This window comes from Poecilia mexicana, unplaced genomic scaffold (assembly GCF_051168715.1).
Source record: "Poecilia mexicana isolate PSO_F unplaced genomic scaffold, ASM5116871v1 scaffold_1, whole genome shotgun sequence".
Lineage (NCBI taxonomy): Eukaryota > Metazoa > Chordata > Actinopteri > Cyprinodontiformes > Poeciliidae > Poecilia > Poecilia mexicana.
This window is the reverse complement of record NW_028263370.1, coordinates 2,265,393-2,277,855: the sequence shown is the minus strand read 5'-3', so window position 1 is coordinate 2,277,855 and position 12,463 is coordinate 2,265,393. Positions and strand designations below refer to the sequence as shown.

At 40.7% G+C, this 12,463-nt stretch overlaps 1 protein-coding gene across 1 annotated transcript in view; it reads left to right on the top strand.

Annotated features, from left to right (window-relative positions):
- The window catches only part of sack1gb (scaffolding CK1 anchoring protein Gb), a 17,526-nt gene extending 5,063 nt beyond the window's left edge, over positions 1-12,463 (top strand). Inside the window, exons 3-5 of the mRNA XM_014977710.2 lie at positions 723-847; positions 4,025-5,360; positions 10,605-12,463. Of these exons, the coding sequence (XP_014833196.2) occupies positions 723-847; positions 4,025-5,360; positions 10,605-10,958 (1,815 nt within the window). The 3' untranslated portion in view covers positions 10,959-12,463. The remainder of the gene's footprint in view (positions 1-722; positions 848-4,024; positions 5,361-10,604) is intronic.

Sequence of the window (12,463 nt, the reverse complement as noted above, 5' to 3'; positions counted from 1 at the left end):
TGATTTAGAGTTGCAAGCTTTTGCCTGCAGGCATTTAACTTGCACCAGCCAGTCATTCACTTAACCCCTTTGTTATTGTTTGCCTCTGAGTTAAACTGGTTCAGGCACTAACAGAAAATACTTAGCGTTTCACGGAAATTTTCTACGGTTTTTTTTTTTTTTTTTTTTAGACTGGAGGCCAGGAAGATGCTGAATACATTCCTGTCTGTGCTGCAGGCAATTACATAAACCACACACACTCTCAATTTGCTGTTGCTTATAAGTTTCTTTTTCTGTTCCTCTTCTAACTTTCAAACAGCATTATCTGCTTTCTTAACTTTATCTCCTGTCTTAACTTTTCCCTCTTATCTTTCCTTTTTGTTATTGCGAGCTTTTCCAGCTCCTTTCTTTAGCTGCTCCTGAGAGATTTCACACAGAACTCTTGCTCAGCCAGGAACCACACCCTTATCACAGAACCCAAGACAAACACTACAGGGTGTGTCAATGAAGCACGACAGTCCAAGCTCTAACCTGCACAGACACTCAGCATCATGTTGAGGTTATTAAACCTGACTCTTAAGCAACAAGGAAAGGGTTTCTTTTGAGGCTCTCCAGTCTGTTGTTGCCATTATGTTTCCTTTGTGCATTAAAGGCCTTTCTGCAATGAATGCCAAACCCTGTAGAGATATATAGTGTTAACACTGTATGTGTGTGTGCGTGTGTGCGTGTGTGTGTGTGTGTAGAATCTGCGAGTACGCTGCTGTGGAGGCTTGGAATTCTTCACACGATCGGCACAGAAGGTGCATGGTTCCTTGAACGAGAAGTTTCTCCTTGTAGATGGAGACAGAGCCATCTCCGGCTCATACAGGTGAGCAGCCCATGAGTTGGTTCTTTGACACTAACATACTGATAATACTGTGTTAAAGTATTGCAAGACTGCCTTGTAGGACTTTTGTTTAAGTCTAACTTTTTTAGACTAAAGGTTTGTCAGATTTTCTTGAGGTTTGAACAGTGTTTTTACATATTATTTTCAATACCTGACCATTTTCAGTGAAATCAAGCCACTTTAATTCTGACCTGAGCATTCAAGCACAAAAGGCTAGTGAAACCCAGAGAGAAACTAGTATGATGTCAACAAATAAAATACACTTTAACTTTTTTTTAGTTTTATATCATGTTATAATGTTATCCTCTCCTCAAAAACACACCTGCAGTGAGGGCTTGATTCTTTCATGCATGTTTGAGAAATCCTTTTATTTCCATGGCAACCTTTCAGCCATGCAAAACAACCTAGCCCCGTCTTTGAGGGCATCATATCGGAAAGATCAAATATACTGCATATATACAATGAGGAAAATAAGTATTTGAACACCCTGTGACTTTGCAAGTTCTCCCATTTAGAAATCATGAAGGGGTCTGAAATTTTCATTTTAGGGTCATGTCCACTACGAGAGACAATCTGAAAAAAAAAAAAGAATCTGGAAATCACAGTTTATGATTTTTTAAAATAATTTGTTTGTTACTGCTGCCAATCAGCAAAAAGACTGGCCCTCAAAGAGCTGTTGGCTCACCTCTAAACAGTCCACCTCCAGTCCACTTATTATTCTAAATTAGAAGCACCTGTTTGAGGTCGTTAGCTTCATAAAGATTCATGTCCACCTCATACAATCGGTAAGACTCCAACCACTAACATTGCTAAGACCAAAGAGCTGTCCAAAGACACCAGAGACTAAATTACAGACCATCACCAGGCTGGACAGGGCTACGAGGCAATTGGCAAGCAGGTTGGTGAAAAAAGATCAACTGTTGGAGCAATTATTAGAAAATGGAAGAAGCTAAACATGAGTGTCAAATCTCCTCCGGACTGGGGCTCCATTCAAGATCTCACCTTGTTGCGTATCAATGATCCTAAGAAAGGCGAGGAATCAGCCCATCACTACATGGGAGGAGCTGGTCAATGTCCTGAAGAGAGCAGGTACCTCTGTTTCCAAGGTTACTATGGGTAGTACACTAAGATGTCATGGTTTAAAATCATGCACGGCACAGAAGGTTGCCTTGCTTAAATCATCACACGTCCAGGCCCATCTGAAGTTTGCCCATGACCATGTCATGGGAGAAAGTTATGTGATCAGACGAAATCAAAATAGAACTTTGTTTGGAGGACGAAGAATGATGAGTTACCATCCCAAAAACACCATCCCTACTGTGAATCTTGGGGGTGGAAGCATCATGCTTTGGGGGTGTTTTTCTGCACATGGGACAGGACAACTGCACTGTATTAAGGACTGTATTGTAGAGTTTGTATAGGTGAATCGGTCTGATGTCAATATCTGTATTGGTCCCAATATTGAAAGAAATTCCAGATTGGGTATTGGTAACAATATGCCAGATCTATAAGAGCAGATCTATTCTGTTGCAGTTATTTTTTACGTTTGACCAAGGTAGTCAACCTATTGTTTTTGCCAGTTTCAGTTTCTGTGTTATTTATTTTACATTGGCTGTTCTACTCCTAGTTGCACTGACTGAATAAATTAAAGTTGTGTTTTTACATGTTTGACCAAGCTTGTGAAGCTGTTGGTGTATTGGTGCAGTGTCATTAAATACATTTGTAATTCAGTACATTCGACTGTTTGAAAAAAATTGCTTTAAATCAATTCAGCTGTTTTTCTGTAACTGAGCGGTAGCAGCCGATATTAAATATCTGTATTGGGAGTAAACAAAGCGGATCCCTGCATCCCTAGAAATTTGGGGGGTTTATATGTGAAAATGTCCAAGGAACCAACTTTAGACGACTGAATCGATATAACATTTATAAAATGGAAAAAATAACAGCCTCTCTCAATCACAAGACTGAACTATTCTGTCAGTGGTGGCAGATTTGGGTAGACTATGTGAAATCTAAAAGATCTGATTTCATTTTTAGAGACCAAAGTTGATGAAATCTCCTTGGCAATCCACTCTCCTATGATAGCCATACTTCATAATTATTTTATACTATGTTTTTCGTTGGTGTATTCTTTTTTGTGGTTTGCTTTTTACACTTCTAACTTAATTTTTTCTTTTCTTTTGTTTCGTCTTTCACACTTTTACTCTTTGCTTTATAATTTTTCTCAGGGAAGTGACGTTGCTTTTTTGTTTTGACTATTATAATACAATGGTCCACTTGTCCACCTTATTTCAAATGTTGAAATTAGTTTTGTGATGTAGAGGCCTAAGGTCATGTAAATGATACTTCCTTGAGAATTAATAAAGATAAAAGAAAATGTCCAAGGAGTAAGAATACTTATGTAAGGTCCTTAGTGAATGATTTGTTAGAACTGTCAGTACTTCACATCATGTCCTCTTTTTTGACTCCCAGTTGACCTGAGAATATGATAAAGGAGTAAAAGGCAAAAACAGTAAAATTCATCAGTTATTGTGAAACCTCTGTACAAGCAAATCACTTTCAGAGATATTACACCCTGTGTAATGGTTTCACTATCCAATGTTTTCTTTTCAGACTTGTTGCTGCATGATGCATTACAGCCGTTATCATCTGATGGCAATTTAAATAAATTAGCCTGAACTTCCTGTATGCTAACACTGAAAACTTAGTCTTTAGTTCTGAGCCGTTCCTGCCTTCTGCATCACCACTGATTCTTCCAGAAAATTTCATCCTAGACAATTATGTAATTTGATCAAAACATAATTAGATGATGTTTGACTTTAGCAAATAGATAAACTACATTACATTATGACCCACAGTGTAGGAATCTGCAGACCAAAGCATGTTCAGTTATCGCTGTGACCTTTAATCCAGGGGTGTCAAACTCCAGTCCTCAAGGGCCGCTGTCCTGCAGTTTTTAGATGTGCCACAGGCACAAAACACTGGAATGAAATGGCTTAATTATCTCCTTCTAGTGTAGATCAGTTCTCCTGAGCCTTGCTAACGACCTAATTATTCTATTCAGGTGTGGTGCAGCAGAGGCACATCTGAAAGCTTCAGGGCAGTGGCCCTCCAGGACTGGAGTTTGACACCTGTGCTTTAATCTATGTGTTATTCCAGTTTCACCTGGTCCTCATCCCGTCTGGACCGGAACCTCATCACCGTCATCACAGGGCAGGCAGTGGAGACCTTCGACTTGCAGTTCCGGGATCTCTACCTCATATCCCGGGGAGTGTCCCTGAGCAAGGTTTCCTTGAAGGACGAGCCAATCCCTGACCCACTCCCTCAGGCGGTACCGGCTCCTGTCCCGGCTTCTGTCGCAAGGAAACTCATCAATCCCAAATATGCTTTGGTTGCAGCGGGAAATCACACCAGTCCCACCTCCTCTGACCAGAACTCAAGTAAAAAAGAATCAAACTCCCAGAATCTTGCTGGGCTGAAGGTGATGAAAGGACGTCTTAAAGAAGTTATGGAAGAGGCGCCGTTACATCCGGGCTTAGTCAATCTGGAGAAAGCCAACTTAATCCCTTATCTTCCCACCTGGCCAGAGCCAGACCCCCCCAGTGACGTGATCGGCTTCATCAATATTAGAGATGAAAAGAGGGCGCATCAGGTTCACTTACAGAGGTCAGAAAGGTTTGAGGTTAGTCAGGCTATACGCTTCAGTGCACCACTGACTCAACTAGTGGCAGCTGAGGAATCCACCTCAAATCAGGACAAAAAAGAGCTAAAAATGGAAAAACATAGCAATCCTAAAGGTCCTACTGCTGTAGTTTCAGCAGAAAACAAGCAAACAGAATCTCCAGATTCCCCTCAGCAACCAACCACAACTCCACAACATAAACCACAACTGCCAAAGTCTCCAACCCAAGCCAAAGTTTCTGCTGATTCACAGCCTACACACAGCGCTGAAAAATCTCTAGCTATGGCACATGCAGGACCTCCTGTCCCCAAACGCCGCACGCTGCAGTTAGTCATAGACCCCACCTCGGCAGAGCACCCTGGTGAAGCTCAGGTCACGCTGATAAAAATGGATCAGGTTGATAATCTGCATACAGAGCGCACTCACAAGGAGCTTGTACCCAACAGCAGCCAGTTAGCTTCAAAGAACGATGGCAGGGACTCGGGCAGCAATGAAGAGGGGAGCCAAGACAGCACTAAGGTCATATGTGACCAAGCAGTCAACGAAGACCCCTCAAGTGCATCGACGGCATCAGAGGAGGAGTTCTATGACTGTCCTCAACAGGAGGCCAGTGACCTGCTGATCAACGGCGGGCAGACTGGATCTGGCAGAGGGCCGTCCCACGGAGACGGACTCAACATGATGGCTCGCTTCTCTCAGAGCATGCTGGACCTGCGGGAACCCCACCAATCGGAGGGAGGCGCTTCCCTCATTCGTCAGTCCCAGCAACTACCCAGACTGCAACATGCTTCCCCACACCGTCACCTTGGACAGGTGAGCACAGAATTCTACCCACATGCTAGTCTGTATGAGGTGCTAAAAGAATGAGATGGTCACAGAAAAGAACTAAAATGACCTATGATCATCTTATAAACTCTGTATAGCTTTACTGTGTTTTTGGGTGTGTGTGAGTTTAGGTTCTTCAGTTACCAGTCAAGACAACTTGCTTTGTTTGAACTATTTGATCCAGGGCCTTAAAAGCCTAACCCCATGCTCTCTTCCACATTTTCTCAGGTTACAACAGAATTTGTTATGAGATTTTGTGTGAAAGACCCATACAAGGTAGCATAAATCTGTAAAGAAGAAGGAAAATATAATGATTTACAATATTTTATAAGTACTTTCATTCAGCTCCCATTTCACTTATACCATAAATTAAAATACAGTTAAAGCATTTGCTTTCAGAAGTCAATGGCCTTTTATGTTTTATGTCACAAATAGTGACATAAAATTGTATTATACACATGTAGTGACGTGAAAGATTTAAATGAGTAGGCATGCCTTTGTATGGTGTATATTTTAAGTAAATCTTCAAAAAAGGAAAAATTATAGGATGTTAGATTTATGTTTATATATTTTGTGTAATTTAAAATTGAGTAGTTTTCTTGTTTTTTAGGGTGCAATAAAAAAATCAAAGCATGCTATCATCAATCCTTCAAAATATGCTGAAATATATTTTTAAATCTAAAAAAATAATCGATGAATTACAGCTATCCTGCATGACCTTTAACCTCTTCAGGTTAAAGTGATCACTGGGAAAGTCCTGAGCTTCCCCAAAATCGCAATAGACTTGTAAGAAAGGCACATGGACATGCAAGCAGCACACACACACACACACACACGCACCCGTGCACACACGCACACACATGCACACACACACACACACGCACACATGCACACCCGTCCACACACATGCACACACACACACACGCGCACTCACGCACCCGTGCACACACACACATGCACACGCACACCTCTTTTACAAACTGATGTCAAAATCAGTTCATTTCATTTCTGATAGCAAAGCAAGTTTCTACCTGAATAAACGTGAGATGTTTACTAGAGGTGTGCCGATCGATCGGTCACCGATCACAATCGGGCCGATTTTCGTGAAAAAGTGCATGATCGGTGATCGGCGATCATTGGCTCTTGTTGCCGATACCGATCATCTCATTTCCCAGCCTGCCTGTGCAGCTGGTCTCCTCTTTCCTTCACACAGCGCAAACGCGCAGCAACAAATCCAAAGCGATGTGGAACTATAACGCACTGAGTGAATGGGGAAGTTTGCGTGTTGCGGCGGAAAATTGAAGCAGGTCAAAAATGCATCAACACAACGAAGCTAATACGACACAAAAACAATGCCATACTTGACGGAGTTTGGCTACATCGAGGCTCACTGCAGTAAAAAAGACATACGGAGGATCAGATAGCAGGTAAAGCAGCGCACAGCTACAAACACTCACCCGGATTAGCATGACGGTCAGAAAGCTAAACAAATAACCCGCAAAATTATTTAAGTCTTCGAGCTGCGATGTCAGACGCTGGTTCTGCTCTCCTGTTGAACCGCTGCTACGCTACAGGTAGTAATATCTGACAGACGGAGCTTCGCTTCTGCTCCACCTGGTAGTGACTCTCACACCGAACCTCTGCTTAAAGCTGCAGCATCTAACCTAAAAAATAAATTTTACATACGTATTAAAACTTTCGCTGTCCTAACATGAGACAGATAATCTCTGAAAAAATAATCGATCTCCTCCCTGATCTGCATAATTACTCCGCTCAGTCAGAAACAGCCAATCAGAGCTAGCAGTAATCAGCTAGCCGCCATGCTAACAGGAAGTTTTCATTCAGTAACTCTGGATTGTTTATTGTAATGGATCCTGTTTTTGCCTTTGAATGTTAAGTTTTATACTTGAACTTCTTGGCAATGTTGAGAGGTTTTATTTTGGCTCTTTGTATTATTTAGCCTCTTCAGAGCCTTCATATGTTATCAGTCTGTTAAAGACAGTATTATCAATAGCAGTACAATTTGCACAAAGCCTGTTTTGTTTAGTTTTCTTCTTGGAAAAAGTTATTAAAAACAAGTTTTTGTCTAAATTAAGGTGAATTCATGGTTCCTTTTTCCACATAATGTTACCAGTAGTGTTTATGATAATAATAATTATGTGATCGGTATCGGTGATCGGTATCGGTGTATCGGCCCTCATGGGTGATCGGTATCGGTATCGGGAGGAAAAAACCTGATCGGCACATCCCTAATGTTTACCTTTGTTTTCTTCATTAAAATCTGTGCCAGCATGTTCAGTGTGTGTGTGTGTGTGTGTGTGTTTGTGTTTGTGTGAGTGTGCGCACCTGGATAGAGAGCTCGGCTAATCATACCCGGCAGGATGATGAAGATGAAGGGCAACAACTTTAGATAAGCAGCAAAGATCGACGCTCCCTTCACATGACTCATGTTTTTAGCTGACAGGGATCGTTGTACAATAACCTGGATGTTCAAAGGAAATAAAACAGGAACAAATTATATAAATATTCTCTGAAGTTTACGATTAGAAAACTACTTTAAGTTTATTACTGATTTTGTCAATGCATTAAAAGATTACATGTTTTCCACATTTTACTGAGGTTGGTAATAATCATGTAAGAAGTTAAAATTAGAATTTATAGTTTACACTTTACACATCTACAATGAGATTAAAGAAAGTTTCACTTGTTGCAATAATTTTATGTTCTTAGCAAGTGTTCCTGCTTGCTAAAATGTTAGATTGTGTTATAAGAGGTTTTGAGCAGTTTTCAAGTTTGTTTTTTATTTTAGACGCAAGACAGTTTTGAACTCAGAGTAGCACCCAGGAGCAAAAGAATTAGTAAAAAAAGATCATTTGTGTGACTTTTGTAAATACCTAAAGCATAAATGACTGGCTACATTTGTTCTGTCATGTTTATGAGATTTTTAATAGATATGGCTGCTCCATTTTGTGTTTTTTTTTTTTTTTTTTTTTTTTTTTTTGGAGTTTGTTTTTATTTAGACATCTTAGACACCTAAAAATTAAGGCAATTGACACATTTAAAAGATATATTTTTAAATGCATCTGTTAAAAATAAACCATTTTTACACAATATACATTAATGATTTTGGTAAGCAGTCATTTTGACATTAACAGTGACAGAGGTGAGCAAAGGGAGTTATTGTATTTCTCTAGACATAGTTTTATTGCACGTCATATTGTGGTTTAGCTTGTGGAGCAGCGAGGTAAAAAGATGAAATAAAAATGTGACTGGCTTCCTATTCCTTTTTGTACTTCTAGAAACTGTTCTTAGCAGTTTCAGTTTATTTTCAGTTTGTGTCTGATAAGATTGTTGGTGTGTTCTCTACTCTGTTCAAGAGATGACAAACTGCAGTGAGAGAGAAATATTTTTGAGTTTACTCCAATTACTTTGGTCCAGACACTGTGAAATAAAACACTGATAAAGAGCATAGACAATGATGTGGAAAGCTGAAGAGGGTTGAAATGGTGAGAAATTCTGCAGTTATTGCATACAGAAATATTATTCTTTAAACAAATTAACCGTTTCTGCAATAGTGTAGTTTCACAGTGGAAAAAAGTTGCAGACCTCTAGCTGGGAGCATTGGAGACTTTTTTTCTTTTGCCATTTTCCCCACCAAGTTTGGTGGCTACATAAATCAGTCAGCTTTGTTTGACACACTTTTAGAGTTTTAAGTAGGTAGCTATTTTTTATAGCTTATTTTGTGTAGATTCCTAAATAATGAAGCCATAAGCTTGACGCTCTCCATATTTCACTTTTGGTCCACTTGCTGACGAAATGACAAAAACCAGACTGGATCCTCTTAAAGTTAAACGGTTTACTTCAAAAATAAAAATGATACAAATGTTACTTATCCACAAAAAGAATAAAGAATAAAACGAAAGAGGTCAAAAAATTGTGTGGCTCCACTCAGGGGCGCAACTACATATTATTCAGGTGGATGCGAAAACATAAATCGGCCCTGCCCCCCGAGACGAAGATGCGTGAAAGGTAGAACTCGCTACATTTACATGTACACGTGTACGAGGTGAAGGAGCGTAAGGGCGCGGTGAAGTGTATGCGAAGGCATCATCGGAGCGCCGCCCCCTCCAGATGGAGATTTGACGCCCCCTCTGGTGCAGCGCCCCTATGCGTTGGATGCGCTGCATACCCACTTTTTGTGCCACTGGCTCCACTCCAACTGCGCATCTAGCCACACCTTTAAAATCTTTAACTGCAGTTACATATGCACATTTACTGGAGGGCTTTAGCATAGTCTATTGCACATTACATCTGACCAGGGGTGTCCAAAGTTGGTCCTGGAGGTCCGGCATCCTGCATGTTTTAGTTCACTTCCTGGTTTTACACACCTGGATGCAATGATGGCTCATTAGAGGTCTAAGAACATTGACTTGCTGAGGAGGTTGTTACTACCACTAGGGAGAGAACTAAAACATGCTGGATACCGGACCCCTGCATTACACTATGCTAATGCAATGTGCTGTGCATTAAAAAAAAAAAAACTCTAAAGGGCACTGGGGGCATCAAGGATAAAAGGGGCAGTGACTCAAGCCCCCCCTGCACATGCCTGGGCCTTAAATTGTCTAATATAAAATTCGTATGCACGAGGGATTTAGTTGGTAATCATTTTTATCTTAATGAACAAATTATCATAAGAAATATAAACTTAGTTTATTCTAAAAGTCTGAATGAACTAAAACTGAATTTAGGCTTCTACATTTTGTGTTTTCCAGCTTATAAAGAAAATAGAAAGTCATTCATTACAAATTAAAAGTTTATAAACACTGACTAACTCTAGAAAAGCTAAAAAAAAATGCTTCAGTGACATTTATTTCAAAGGAGTTTATTTATGTACACAAATTAAAGGTATTTTTGTGGCTTCAATAAAATGGTTTGTTTTAAGAGTTGCATATATTTTGAAAGGATGCTAAGTAAAGTGAAGCAGTCTGTAAGGTTTATTTATTAAAAGCATAGTAAGGGGAGCTTTGATTAGTAGAACATAAAAAATATCTTGGAGTTAAGTTACTTTCTGATATGCCTTTATCTTGTTATACAATTCCAACCTAATTTGAAATCACTGAAAAAAATTAACTAATAAAATGCTTAAATACTTGAGTTTATGAAAACTGAATACATAACACCTTGTGGTACTCAGTCGGTCACTCATCTCTGTGTATTCTTTCTCTGTTTCAGACCTCAAGGTCTCCAGCTCGTGATGCGAGGATCAGGGGACCCAAAGTTATCCTTGCAAAACCAGGAAGTTTCCACCGCCCTCCCCGGACCGCTGGGCTCGTGATCGGAGGACACCGTTACTGGCAGGGGCAGTTGGTGCCGCCCGACTTGGGCCAGCTGCAGGTGGAGCCCCGCTCTGGGAGGTCGCCACGGAGACACAGCCCCGGATACAGGAAGACATCGCCTCAGCAAACAGCCGACCAAATGGGGTTGTTTGGAGTGTCTCTGTCAAAACTCAGCTCCTTTAGAAATTTGAAAGGGCGAGCAGGAACCTCTCAGAAAAAAGCATCTCAGACTAATAAAGCTGCTAGGTAGAGCAGTGGCTCAGAACAGACCAGAGTTTGCTGACAAAACTTCTAGTTTAGAAACTCGAAACTTCAGGCTGGACTCGTCGCTGTCATCTCCATTTTAAGACCTACAACACAGTGTAGGCCTGTCGCGATAAACAAATCAATTAATTGCACGATAAATTAAAATGAGCTCGATAATAAAATGAGGACAGTACTATTGCTTGTTTGTTTTCGTCGTCTCTCTTTCAACCTGAGACTGGATGATAGAAAGCTCAATTCTGGTGCCTCGAGTTACTCCTCCCCTCTCGTTTCCTTGGTAACGGCTAAACACACAGGGAGCTAAAAGCCTCAGTTTTCCTCCATTCAGGCTGAATCCAACACAAGGGACAGATAGTGAAAATGACAGTTTTCAACTTTCTTGTGTAGCGCTGCTAGCCCGCGTGTGCACCTCTGCGTGTGCGAGCTACAAATTTCACATGAATGAATTGTGCTGTTTGCTCATCGGGATAAGTACAAGCGTCTGTCGCCTCGCTGCACAAACTCCATAGAAATAAATGGAGAGGGAGCAGCGCTATCTCCAGTCGTCACTGTGTGACCATTACCTCAGTTACCTGCCGGGCTCCTGGTCTCCTACCACAGAGCGTAGCAGAAAGCCCAGTGAGGAGGAGCGAGCTGGGAAAACGCTGGTTCAATAGCTGAACGTGACAGCTGCAGTCTGAGAGCGCTTCGGATTCAAACTGGATGACCGTGGAGAACCACTGAACCTGTGGAGCCGCTTCATACTCTCTTCCCTGCCATCAATTGGAGGATCTGAATGTGAACAGTGCCCAATGCAGACCCCTCCCACTCCCCTCACATTTTTATATATTTGAAAGGTCTTGCAGTTCCAGTGTTAAATGGTCTTTTGAAATGAGTTTGACCCCTTAGAGGGTGTATTTGCATTGTTGGACAATTTTTATGCTATTAGTTAACAATGGTCTCAAAATGACAATATTATAGTTTATCACAATAATTTCTGAAACAATCACCCAGCAAAATTTGTTATTGTGACAGGCCTACTCACAAGAACTATCTATGGTAAGAATACATCTCTGTGAGGAAGAATATTGGGTAGAGACAAATCAGTTCATATTTGTGTCAACAGAAATTCAAATGTACCACAGATAATTTGTGTTGACCAAAAGACTGAAATGTTTTCTCCATGTAGTACTACATCCAGTGAGCTCCAGCATTCTTCTCTGCCTAACCAGGCTCTTCAGTTCCCCCCATAGCACGTTGAGCTTGGACTTATCTCAGTTGCTTTTCTTTTTCCTTATGTTTGTTCATATCCAACATGAACAGATGAAATGTCTACTTCTGGAAACAAATCAGCCTTTAGCACTGACAGCACTATGCTTGGTTACACAAGGTCATGTTGATTACTTTTACATATTTGACAAAGGTTGTTGATAACCTGTGCAGATGTAGATGTAATGTCAAGTACTGTTACGGGACCAAAAATTAATGTTTTAAATAAAAGGAGAGACTGTT